Source organism: Mandrillus leucophaeus, unplaced genomic scaffold (assembly GCF_000951045.1).
Source record: "Mandrillus leucophaeus isolate KB7577 unplaced genomic scaffold, Mleu.le_1.0 Scaffold39, whole genome shotgun sequence".
Taxonomy (NCBI): domain Eukaryota; kingdom Metazoa; phylum Chordata; class Mammalia; order Primates; family Cercopithecidae; genus Mandrillus; species Mandrillus leucophaeus.
Window position 1 is genome coordinate 365,933 of NW_012104142.1, and position 13,695 is coordinate 379,627.

Below are 13,695 nucleotides of genomic sequence, written 5' to 3' on the forward strand. Positions count from 1 at the left end.
CCGGGTTCAAGTGATTCTCTTGCCTCAGCCTCACAAGTAGCTCGGATTACAGGCATGTACCACCATGCCCAGCTAATTTTTGTATTTTTAGTAGAGATGGGGTTTCACCCCAGGCTGGTCTGGAACTCCTGACCTCAAGTGATCCACTGTCCTTGGCCTCCCAAAGTGCTAAGATTACAGGCATGAGCCACAGTGCCTGGCCTTTTTTTTTCTTTTTTTGTTTGAGACAAGGTCTTGCCCTATTGTCCAGGCTGGAGTGCAGTGGTGCAATCTTAGCTCATTGCACCTTTGACCTCCTAGGGTCAAGCGCTCCTCCTGCCACAGCCTCCCTAGTAGCTGGGACTACAGGCACACGTGCCCCAATGCCCAGCTAATTTTTTTTTTTTTCAATTTTTAGTAGAGATGGAGTCTCGCTATATTGTCCAAGCTCATCTCGAACTCCTGACCTTAGGCAGTCTTCCTGCCTCTGCCTCCCAAAGTGCTGAAATTATAGGCGTGAGCCACCACACCTAGCTTGGAATTTTATTTCTAACATATACAGTTTACAGATATCTTTCTCAAATTGAAAAGTTATAAATTTGACTGGGTATGGTCGCTTGAAACAGGATTGCTTGAGGCCAGGTGTTCGAGACCAGCCTGGGCAATATCTTGAGACTCCACCTGATTCTCTACTTTTTCTTTGCTTTTTCTGATTTCTCTCTTCTTTGAGGGTAAGATTATATTATCAGACTACATACACTTTTCAGTAGTAGCCAGCACAGGGCTGGGTACATTCAGTGAGCAAGTGAATACATGAATATACAAAATACAACCAGAACCTTAGAGAATGAGAACCAGGTAGGACTGTAAACACATGCAGAGAAACACCCATCATAGGGGCAGGCTGGCTTCAAGTCTAGACCCTGGTCATCTCACAGTGAACTAATGGTACTTAAATGGAGTCCTGACTCCCACGCCAAGCAATGTGAAGTTGTATCCTTGACTGTCTCAGGTAATATTTATAGAAGAAGAGTGTTATCAAGAAAGACAATTGAGAAACAACCTATATGACCATATAGGGGATTTAGCAGGTAAATGGTGGTATAGCCAAACAGGAGAATTCTTTGTAGATCTGGCCGGGCGTGGTGGTTCATGCCTGTAATCCCAGCACTTTGGGAGGCTGAGGTGGGTGGGTCACCTCAGGTCAGGAGTTTGACACCAGCCTAACCAACATAATGAAACCCTATCTCTACTAAAAATACAAATTAGCTGGGCGTGGTGGCACATGCCTGTAATCCCAGCTACTTGGGAGGCTGAGGCAGGAGAATCGCTTGAACTTGGGATATGGAGGTTGCGGTGAGCCAAGATGGTGCCACTGCACTCTAGCCTGGGCAACAAGAGCAAAACTGTCTAAAACAAACAAACAAAAAAGAATTCTGGGTAGATCTTAAAGATGAGTTTGTGGCCAGCACAGTGGCACATGGCTGTAAGCCCAGCATTTTGGGAGTCCAACGTGGCAGAACTGCTTGAGGCCAGGAGCTTGAGACCAGCGTGGGCAATATAGTGAGACCTCATCTTTACAAAAAAAAAATTTTTTTTTTTTTTTTTTTTTTTTTTTTTGAGGTGGAGTCTCGCTCTATCGCCCAGGCTGGAGTGCAGTGGCCAGATCTCAGCTCACTGCAAGCTCCGCCTCCCGGGTTTACGCCATTCTCCTGCCTCAGCCTCCCGAGTAGCTGGGACTGCAGGCGCCTGCCACCTCGCCCGGCTAGTTTTTTGTATTTTTTAGTAGAGACAGGGTTTCACCGTGTTAGCCAGGATGGTCTCGATCTCCTGACCTCGTGATCCGCCCGTCTTGGCCTCCCAAAGTGCTGGGATTACAGGCTTGAGCCACCGTGCCCGGCCAAAAAATATTTTTTTAATTAGCCTGCATAGTTATGCATCCCTAGAGTCCCAGCTGTTTGGAGGCTGAGGCAGGAGGATCACTTAACCCTAGGGATTCAAAGCTGTAGTGAGCAATAATCATGCCACTGTCCTCCAGCCTGGGTGACAGAGTGAGACTCTATCTCTTAAAATGTGTGTGTGTGTATTTAAGATTTCCACTTGGCAGATATATGAGTTTAGGGATTTTGAGATTATATACTTTACTCCAAAAGTATGTAAGATAATGGCCAGGTGCAGTAGCTCATGCCTGTACTTCTAGCACTTTGGGAGGCTGAGGAAGGAGGATCATTTGAGCCCAAGAGGTTGAGGCTGCAGTAAGCTAAGATTGTGCCACTGCACTCCAGCTTAAGCAACAGAGTCCTTTCTGGGGTAGGGGGTGGGAAAGTATATAAGATGAATCATACTTGAATTTAAATCTTTAGGCATTCTGTTTTTATGGTGGGTAGCAGACTCAGGACAAAAGGCACTGCTTTTAAGGTTAGGAATTATAATAATATATTGGTTACAGAAAACTGGAAGTGATACATCAGTTACAATAAGTATGAAGCTATGATTTGACCCACAAATTTCTGAGCATTGTCCATAATATAGTCCTAGTTGTGTGGATGTTAGTCTTGCTTGATTTAAATGTCCTGGAATTGCATCTGTTTTTAGGTCAGTTCTTGAAATTAGTAATTACCTCACATTAATATGCTTTTATTAGTCATAGAATTATTTGTTTGATCAGAAAATAAGTATGAATAGTTGAAGGCTGTTCCTTTCTTTGAGTCTTTTTATAGTTCTCCAGCTATTAAGGATTCCTTCTTAACAAAGCAGACTTTGTGCTGATGTAAGTAAGAGGTTCACCCATGATTGTGTATAAATAAATTACACCTTCTCTGGTGGTATAACATCATCCTGATTTAGGTATGTGGTGGTGTCTCGAACTTCCTAAATGAATACCTGAAGTATTTATATATTGCATTCATCTGAAAGGAAGCTACTAGTAGGCCCACTCAAAGGATTGTTAACATCTCTTATAATTTCATGTTTTGGCAGGTAAACCTAGCCTTTAAGCAACCTGGAAAGAGGCTAGAGCACCAAGGAATTAGAATTGAATTTGTAGGTCAAATTGGTGAGTTTTAAAATAGTATTACTTCTTTTTCTGTGATAACTGAATTTGAAGAGGGTTGGATAATTGAATTACAGCTTAGCTTTGTAGAAGGAAGGAATTGATTTTGCATAATAAAAGAGAGGACTTACTTTATAACTATATTAAATTGTGTTTCTTTGACTTGTATGAAATAATATTTATCATTTCATGATATATGTGAAACTACCGGCCTTGAAAAATAATTCAAGTAAATTAGTTGACCTGCTGAAATTTTCGTCTGCCTACATTTTTCACCATCCTTATAATTAGCAGCCTCACCTTCATTCTTCATCTTCTAATTACCCATGCCATTTGTCTTCCTGATCTAGTGTGTGCCTGTAGCCAGACTCACCTGTGTCAACACAAAATTCCATGTCAGAAGGAAAGGTGTAGTTTCTTCTTGACTTAGATCAACTTATGTACATTTCCATACATTATTTCAGATACATGCTTTATTTAGTAGGGAGTTAAACTGTATATACATCTTTCTATACTGCAGATTCACAAGAGAAAGGAAAATATGTCTTTATAATACTGTCTACATAACTAGGCTTCAAATTTAGCTAAGTTTCACTGTACATTTTTAAAGTTTCAGAATTGGAATGGGTAGATATTTGTTTATATATCTATTCTGACTGAGAGTGTATTTATATGTCTATTCTGACCGAAAGGCAAGTTGTAGTAATTGATAGTTGGTTTTAGTCTTTTTGTGTTTTGTAATTTTATGAAAGCAATATATTTGCCTAACTAAAGCAAAACAGAATTTTTGCCTTGTCTGGGGGAAGTTCAAATAATTGCTGGTAATGTGTCAAATGGCTTCATATTGGGAGAGCCCCAACTACATCAAAGGAATGAACTCATTTTTAATAGAAATTTTCATTGTGCTATGCCACTTGACACAATCTTTTATGCCTACATGAAGTATAATTATAAAAAGGATAATGGAATTCAGAGCATAGGTCTAGTTTATTGGAGATAAACTCAATAATTCTTTTGGTAAAAATTGCGTTTGAAGTAGACATTTGGGTCTTATTGAAATGGATATTAAATAATTGGTCTTTCTGCCTTTTAAAATTTTTAGAGCTTTTCAATGACAAGAGTAATACTCATGAATTTGTAAACCTAGTGAAAGAACTAGCCTTACCTGGAGAACTGACTCAGAGCAGAAGTTATGATTTTGAATTTATGCAAGTTGAAAAGCCATATGAATCTTACATCGGTGCCAATGTCCGCTTGAGGTATGAATGTGTATTATAAACTGTAAACAGAATCAAAACCAGAAAGTAGTAAGTACTGTTGATACCTTGTTTGAACCTCTAATTATAGTTCTAGATTGGAAGATTTAAGATTTTTTAAAATTCCGTCACATACTTTGGCTAATGCTGATTTGAGGTAATAGAGCGTTCTAACATTATAGAGTTAGACAACATTGCTATGAGACATTTCAGTTATACACTTCCCTGGTATGCATTGTCCCTTATGTACTTCATTTGTCATGTAAACTGAATTACCTTCTAAAACCACTAGTTTCCCAGAAAATCTCATTTAGTATATGGTTCAGAAGTAATCTGGAGTACCAGAGAGGCTCTGATACATCTAAAATGACACAAGTAGTGGATGGCAGAACAGGAGTAGGAACCTAGTTTTCTAACCTCTCAATTCAGTGTCCTTTCCCTTCACTGAGTCTGTATGCAGGAAGCCAGGGATGCCTCAGAGTCCAGGGCATTTGAGGATATTAATCTGAATGCATCAGGTCCGAGATCCTGCTTTCTCTGTTTAATTTGGCATTATCTATCTGGAACTGGGTTTGACAATCCAAATTTCAAATAGCAGTTCCTTAAAGAAGTGATCTGGAGAGGTTTCCTCAAGTAGGCTTGATTACAGCCCTCCAAACTCATCTGTAAAGTATTTACACTATTCTTAAAATTGAACTTTGTATGTTTTTTTATGTCGGGGGCATTAAAGAAAATTGGAACTCCTTTGTGAAGTAGTGAAGTAAGTTGATCCCAAAGGAGGTCCAGCAGGGAGAAGGCTTAGTTGCGGTTAATGTTTGCTAATTTAAAACATGAAAATTTATTATAGGTGATTTAACTCATCCTCTCTTTTAACTTTGTAGGTATTTTCTTAAAGTGACAATAGTGAGAAGACTGACAGATTTGGTAAAAGAATATGATCTTATTGTTCACCAGCTTGCCACCTATCCTGATGTTAACAACTCTATTAAGATGGAAGTGGGCATTGAAGATTGTCTACATATAGAATTTGAATATAATAAATCAAAGTAAGAACCTTTCGCAGATAAGTTGTTCAGGGAAAATTCAAAAATTAACTTTTCAAGTCTTTGTCAATTGGTCAAAGTAAGGATAGAATTGACTGATGTTAACAGATCAACGGGATCTCTGAGCTAAAATAAATTTTAGGAGTTTGGTCTGGCTTCCACCAGGAAAGGTGTCTTTTATGTTCTATTGCTGATGAATCTCTGCTTGGCCACTTTGTGTAGAGGATGTCACCATCTCAGAAGGCAGCCAATCCTTCTGAGGATACAGTTTATCTTACTGGCTTGACATTACCCCATCCTGGCCATCTCTTTTCACATATTTTCACCTTTACCACTTATATCACTGTTAATGTCCCCTTGTATATCATTCCATGGGGGGAGGGGGAAGGTATATATGTTTATATATGTTGTATTTTTGCAAAACTGGCTCATACTTTGTGTTTAATGCCTTTTTAAACTTTATTATGGGAAATTTCAAGCATATACTAAAATATTTGAACAGTATACTGAGTAATATAATGAATCCTCATGTACCCATTGCCCAGCTCCAACAGTTATCAATACACAATCTGGTTTATCTGTATTCAGCTCTCATACTCCCCATAGGTTATAGTGAAGCAAATTCCAGACATTTAATTTAACCCATAAAATTTTATATCATTTTATCAATTAAATTATATATCTGGAATATGCTTCACTATAACCTATGGGAAGTTGTATTATTTTATACATGGACTGAGATGTTCTCAGAAACATTACTTATATGAACAAAAGATTGCCATTTAATTGCCCACTGGTATTATAACAGTTAAATAAATTATGGTCCAACCATACTGTGGAATGCTAAAGAAGAGGTAAAAAGATTGAGGCCAGGTGCAGTGGCTCGTGCCTGTAATCCCAGTACTTTGGGAGGCCAAGGTGGGCGGATCATCTGAGGTCAAGAGTTTGAGACCAGCCTGGCCAACATGGAGAAACCCCGTCTCTACTGAAAATACAAAAAGTAGATGGGTGTCGTGGCGCACACCTATAATCCCAGCTACTCAGGAGGCTGAGGGAGGAGAATTGCTTGAACCTGTGAGGCAGAGGTTGCAGTGAGCTGAGATCGCGTGACTACACTCCAGCCTGGGTGACAGAACGAGACTCCATCTCAAAAAAAAAAAAAAAAAAAAGGTTGAGACATATGTATTTAGTTCTCCAGAAGCGTGTCCATGATATTATTAAGTGAAAAAGTTAGCCATAAAAACCGTGTGTGTAGTACTATTTCATTTCTGTAAAATACTCATGTATTTTGATATAAATAGAAAAGAGTCTGCAATGATATTCTGTTGTTAACAGTGGTTATCTGTAAAGGATGAAATTATGTATTGACTTTACATATCTCTTATTTAAATGTTATATGACAAGCTTGTTTTCTGTGTCTATTCAGAAAAAAAGTTTTAAAAAGTTATATATCATTCTAAATATAACTACAATACTCTTATATCTAAAAATATTAGTAATTTCTTAATATCTTCATACACCCAGGCAGTATTCACATTTCCCTAATTGGCTCACAGATATCTTTCTTTTTTCACATGCTTTGTTCAAATCAATATCAAAACAAGGGCCACACATTGCGTTTGGTTGTTTGAGCCTTAAATTTTTTAATTTATAGGTTTCCCTTCTGTTTTTTTTTTTTTTATTAAAGTTTGTTTAAGAAATGGATGTACCCTGTATTATCCCCCTCCTACCCCAGTCTTTTGTTACATTATTTTTATTGGTTGTCACTCCCAGGTTTATATCACTGAAAATGTAATACATATGGCCTTCAGAATCTTAAAATTGTATTGTTGATGAAATTATCAAATAGTTTAGGACCTGAAACTTACCACTGAAGCTTCCCTTCAGACTGACATAATTTTACACACACACACACACACACACACACACACACACACACAGAGTTTGTTTGTTTGAGTTTCGCTCTGTCACCCAGGCTGGACTGCAATGGTGTGATCTCGATTCACTGCATCCTCTGCCTCCTGGTTCCAAGGGATTCTCCTGCCTCAGCCTCCTGAGTAGCTGGGATTACAGGTGCCCGCCACCATGCCCGGCTAATTTTTGTATTTTTAGTAGAGACGGGGTTTCACCACGTTCGTCAGGCTGGTCTCAAACTCCTGACCTCGTGATCCACCCGCCTCGGCCTCCCAAAGTGCTGGGATTATAGGCGTGAGCCACTGCGCCCAGCATATTTTTATTTATTTACTTTTTTTAGAGTCGGAATCTCTGTCGTCCAGTCTAGAGTGCAGTGGTACGATCTCAGCTCACTGCAACCTCTACCTCCTGAGTTCAAGCGATTCTCCTGCCTCAGCCTCCCGAGTAGCTGGGATGACAGGCATGTGCCACCACGCCTGGCTAATTTTTGTAGTTTTAGTAGAGATGGGGTTTCACCATGTTGGCCAGGCTGGTTTTGAACTCCTGACCTCAGGTGATCTGCCCACCTTGGCCTCCCAAAGTACTGGGATTACAGGCGTGCCCGGCCTGACATAATTATATTAATCAACTCTTCAGATACGATTTTGAGAGCCAAACCTGGGAGGAGGCTAAAAAGTCCTCTGGATATTATAGGGATTCCTAAGTTTATTACCACATCGTTACAAGGTATGTGGGAGCAACCTTTGGGTATTAGATATAACAACAGCAGACTCAACCCATGTAGGTAGTCTCTTTTACTTTGTCTTTGTGGGCAGATGATTTATGTTAGCTGCACTCTTGTAGAACTTGAGTAATAATGACACCAAACTGTGTCTTTTAATGTTGAAAATATCTTCATATGCCAAATATTTCAAGCATTTTTGTGTATGTGTGTGTTTTGAGAAAGAGTCTGGCTCTGTCACCCAGGTTGGAGTTTAGTGGCATAATCATGGGACACTGCAGCCTCAATCTCCCAGGCTCAAATTATCATCTCACCTCAGCCTCCTGGGTACCTTGGATCACAGGCATGTGCCACTAATTTTGCACCACCCAGCTAATTTTAGAAGAGATTACATCTCACCATGTTGCCTAGACTGGTCTCAAACTCCTGGGTTCAAGCAATCTTGTTGCTTTGGGCCTCCCAAAGTGCTGGGATTACAGGTATGAGCCACTGAGCCCAGCCGGAACAGTTACCCAGGGTAATTATTCTCTCTGAGGTAGTCAAGTAAAAGTTTGATTCCTTATTTGCATAGTGAAACGATGAATACTTTTTTGAAAAAAAGAACACTAAACAATATGAATAATCAAAATGGTTTTTTTTTTTTTTCTGGTGAGCCAAAGTTTTATTTATTCATTTGAAGTATTCTTTGATGACATACTGGCGTGAGATTCCTTGCCATAGTTCTTAACTACTGCACAATTGCAGCCGACCACTTTATGGGGTTTCCCCCGTCTGTCAGTTTTATAGGGGCTTACACATTCCCCAGTTTCTTGTCATCAACTGGGGTTCAGCACAAAGGGCCTCCACCAACTTAACATACATGGGCTCATCACAATTAGATGCAAGCACGCAAAGATGAGCTTTGTGCCTGTCTAAGGCTTTGGCAGCTTTGCAAACTCCACATGCTAGGCCATCATGGATGAGGGTGGTCTTCAGCACCTCTTGTAAAGCAGTAGTAATGCCCATTATACGTATACTCCAGCAGCAATGCCTTCCTCAGCCATGGCAGTGAGTGAAGCTGAATCTTGAATGCACCCAAGCCGCCACCTCTGTGCAACTCAGCAGCGGCCAGGAAAGAGCTCAAAATAGTACTTTTTTTTTTTTTTTTTTTGAGATGGAGTCTCACTCCGTCACCCAAGCTGGAGTGCAGTGGTGCGATTAGGCTCACTGCAGCCTTCACCTCCTGGGTTCAAGCAGTCCTCCTGCCTCAGTCTCCCAAGTAGCAGGTATCACAAGCATGTGCCACCATGCCCAGCTAATTTTTGTATTTTTAGTAGAGACAGGGTTTCACCATGTTGGCCAGGATGGTCTTGAACTCCTGACCTCAAGCGATCCGCCCACCCCGGCCTTCCAAAGTGCTAGGATTACAAGCATGAGCCACTGTGCCGAGCCTCAAAATGGTATCCTTAAATAATTATACTAAAGATGTCTATCAAAATCTTTTAGGACATAGTTCACTCTTTTTGCTTGTTTTTAAACTGATAATTAGTGAGATACATTCTTCCCCAATAGGTATCATTTAAAGGATGTGATTGTTGGAAAAATTTACTTCTTATTAGTAAGAATAAAAATACAACATATGGAGTTACAGCTGATCAAAAAAGAGATCACAGGAATTGGTAAGTTGAAAAGAGTATGTAAATTAAAATTATTTTAGTTGACATTTTTAAAATCTTTAAAGTATTGTTTAAACATAATTAATTTGATATCCACATTGAGTACTAATTTTGCTAGTTAATATTACTGACAGTAAATTATTTAATGCTTTTTTTAAAATTAATTTTTGATTGTCCGGAATTTATTTTTTATAAAAAGTTAATTTTTTAATAGGTAATAAATTCACATGGTTCAAAAATAAAATGTAAAAGAGTATACAGTAAAAAGTATCTTATTTCTGTACTCTAGCTACTCATAGGTAATATGTTTATTATAAGTTTAAAAATCCTCAGTGGAGCAGGTCAAAACTCCTGTGCTGATCAGTAGTGGGATTGTGCCTGTGAATAACCACTGCACTTCAGCCTGGGCAACAGAGTGAGACCATTCCAAAAAAGAACAAAAACCAAAACTTTCCAATTAGTTATTATGTATACAGGCAAACACCTCTGTATAACACAAACCCCTTTTTACTTAAATGGTGGTGTATAATGAATACTTTGCTCTGCCACTTAGTAGGGCATCTTAGAGAACTTTCCATACTAATGTGTAGAATACTTTATCTTTTTAATAGTTTTCCGTTTTATTGATACACTAGAATTGAACCAGTCTGCTGTTTGTGGACATACAGGTTGTTTCCAGTCTTTTGCTGTTGTAAATAATGTCATTTTGCACGTGTGCAGACATGTGTGCAAGATAAAATCTTAGAAGTGGAATTCACCGGTTAAACAGTGTATTTATTTATAATTCTTCCACCCTTTTGTGGCAAACAGGGTCTCACTATGTTGCCAAGGCTGGTCTCGAACTCCTAGGCTCAAACTGTCCTCCTACCTCTGCCTCCCAAAGTGTTAAATGATTACAGGCATAAGCCATTGCACCTGGCCATTTATAATTTTGATGCATGTTATCAGTAAGTCTTCTTTAGGGATTATACCACTTTGCATTGCTATCAGTAGTGAATGTAGGAGAGTGCCTCTTTTCCCCCATATTCTCTTGAGCACAATGCTGTAAAAACTTTTAGCCAGTTTGATGGGTAAGGGGGAGATACTACTCCATTGTAGTTTTGGGATTTTTCTTAAGGATTCTTTTTCCCCCACTGCTTTATTGAGGTATAGTTGGCAAATAAAAATTTTCAATATTCAAGGTGTATGATGGAATGTTTACATTATGAAATGATTATCACAGTCAAGCTAATTAATATATTCCATTGTAGTTTTAATTTTCAGTTTTCTTATTGAAGATGAATATCTCTTCATATGAATAAAAACAATTTTTATTTTCTGTAAGCCATTCATATTCTTTGCCCCATTATCTATTGGATTATTATATTTTTTCTTACTTATTTGTAGAAACTATGTATTAGAGAAATCAATCCCCCTCCACCCTTCTTTTTGAGACAGGGTCTCACACTGTCGCCCAGGCTGGAGTGCAATGGTACAGTTATAGCTCACTGCAGCCTTGAACTCCTGGACTTGAGCAGTCCTCCAACCTCAGCGTTGTGGGTAGCTGGGACCACAGGCGCATGCCACCACACCCAGCTAATTTTTTATTTTTTGTAGAGACAGGGTGTCACTATGTTGCCCAGGCTGGTTTCAGACTCCTGGACTCAGCGATCCTCCTGCCTCAGCATCCCAAATTGCTGTGTTTACAGGTGTGAGCCATTGTGCCCTGAATTCCTTTTTCTAATATTAAGGGTAGCAAAGATTTCCCTTGCTTGTCTTGTTTGTGGTGGTTTATGCCATGTAGATGTTATTGATGTTTATGTAGTCAGATTTATCAGTTTTTCATTTTATGGCCTCTGGGTTTTATGCCATGGTTAGAAAGGTCTTTTTCACATTGAAGTTCTAAAAATAATTTTCTGTGCTTGATTCTACTGAAGTAATACATTGTGGTTTAGGGATTTTGTTTCATTTTTAAAATTTTAATTCATTTGAAATGTGTTGTGATATAAGAAGTGAGGTATGTATCACCTTTACGTTTTTCCAGATGGCTGACCAGTTGTCCCGATAGCATTTATTGGTTCATCCCTGCTTTTTAATTTTAATATATAAACTTACTTTGTCCTCTAACATTGTTGGTTTTTTTGCTGAAAATAATTTTAGGCAACACTTTATAAGAATTTATAGTCAGTATTCATAATTTAAAACATCTGTGATTTATTAATATTATTTTATTTTAAAATAAAATTCTTACCCAAGGCATGATCTCAAGAGGTCCTGAGAACATGTACCCCCATATGTGATTTCTTAATCTCCATGTTTCTACTTGCTCGTAAATTTAGTGATTTTAAAATCACTTCAAATTCTCCTTTGTTGTTTAAAAAAGAAATTGTTGGCCAGGTGCAGTTGCTCACCTGTAATCCCACTACTTTGGGAGGCTGAGGCGGGCAGATCACCTGAACCCAAAGAATTCAAGACCAGCCTGGACATCATGGTGAAACCCCATCTCTATCCCAAAAAATGCAAAAATTAGCCGGGCATGATAGTGCACGCCTGTAGTCCCAGCTACTCAGGAGGCTTAGGTGGGAGGATTGCTTGAGTTCAGGAGTTTGAGACCAGCCTGGGCAAGATATTGAGAACCCATCTCTACAAAAATTGAAAAAAAAAAAACAGGCATGGTGGTACACACCTGTAATCTCAGCTACTTGGGAGGCTGAGGCAGAAGGATTGCTTAAGCCCAGGAAGTTGAGGCTGCGGCGAGCCATGATTGCACCACTGCACTCTAGCTTGGGTGACAGAGCGAGACACCATCTCTAAAAAGAATAATGTGGAAAAATAAGAAGACATAAGGCTAGTAATTATATTCTGGAATATTTAAATTAATATTATTTACATTATTGCACTAGGACCCAGTACCACAACAGAAACAGAAACAATCGCCAAATATGAAATAATGGATGGTGCACCAGTAAAAGGTAACATACTTTTCAGTTACTACTTTTGTGTAGTGCAAACAGCAGTGTTTGTGGCAGTTTTGTTTGTGTTTGTTTAGTGTGAAAGTATCTTTGAATTCTTAAAACCATTCTTATAATGATAGCTTTTAAGGTCATCTTTGTATAGCTTCAAAGAAGACTGTAATTATACTTCCTAGTCTGAAATAAGGTTTGATTTTTCAGTTTCAATTTAGGATTTAGTAGAGATAGTTATATGTATCTATTCTCTAGTTTTGAATTTGTAATATTTTCATTGTCTTCTATTATACAATAGTTGATCTTTGTAAATCTTTTTTTCTCCTGCTGACCACAAAATGGAATGTGGCTGACCTTTAATTCCTGTGGGTTTTTGAAGTCATTATAGCCCTCAAGAAAATAAGCAGTTCCATTACTAGATAATCTTCAGTATCTGAGACAATGAAGCCAGTATTTATCATTTTAAATTTATGTCTGGGTTTTCTTCACTGTTTATACTTACATCACAAAGTCAGTACCATTTATTAAGTGCCAAGTGTAGATGAGGCAATGTAGTGTTAGGTGCCCTAAAACTCTTTGAGCTAGGTGGTTGGGTCCTTTATATGTGTACTCTTGTATTATGCAACATTACTTTGTAAAATTCCAGCAGCCACCAGTTTTTATGTAAAATGGTGAGTTTTATATCTTTCAGCAAATTGGTGTGCATGAGAAAATTATTACGTAAAAAATATTCAGGCCAGGTGCAGTGGCTCATGCCTGTAATCCCAACACTTTGGGAGGCTGAGGTGGGCGGATTGCTTGAGGTCAGGAGTTCAAGACCAGCCTGGCCAACGTGGCAAAACCCCGTCTCTACCAAAAATACAAAAATTAGCTGGGTGTGGTGGTACATGCCTGTCATCCCAGCCACTTGGGAGGCTGAGGCAGAAGAATCGCTTGAACCGGGAGGTGGAGGTTGCAGTGAGCTGAGATCATGGGAGACAGAGTGACACACCATCTCAAAAAAAAAAAAAATTCAAGGGCTGGGCACGGTAATCCCACCACTTTGGGAGGCCAAGGTGGGTGTATTGCTTGAGCCCAGGAGTTGGAGACCAGTCTGGGCAACATGGCAAAACCCCATTTCTATAAAAAAT

The 13,695-nt window shown here is 38.9% G+C and overlaps 1 protein-coding gene across 2 annotated transcripts in view; it reads left to right on the forward strand.

The window, feature by feature from the left end:
* The window catches only part of VPS26A (vacuolar protein sorting 26 homolog A (S. pombe)), a 56,482-nt gene that overhangs the window by 36,892 nt on the left and 5,895 nt on the right, over positions 1–13,695 (forward strand). For both annotated transcript variants that reach the window (XM_011991017.1, XM_011991019.1), the window contains exons 3-7: positions 2,959–3,034; positions 4,134–4,290; positions 5,169–5,333; positions 9,517–9,623; positions 12,503–12,571. In XM_011991017.1, the coding sequence (XP_011846407.1) occupies positions 2,959–3,034; positions 4,134–4,290; positions 5,169–5,333; positions 9,517–9,623; positions 12,503–12,571 (574 nt within the window). The remainder of the gene's footprint in view (positions 1–2,958; positions 3,035–4,133; positions 4,291–5,168; positions 5,334–9,516; positions 9,624–12,502; positions 12,572–13,695) is intronic.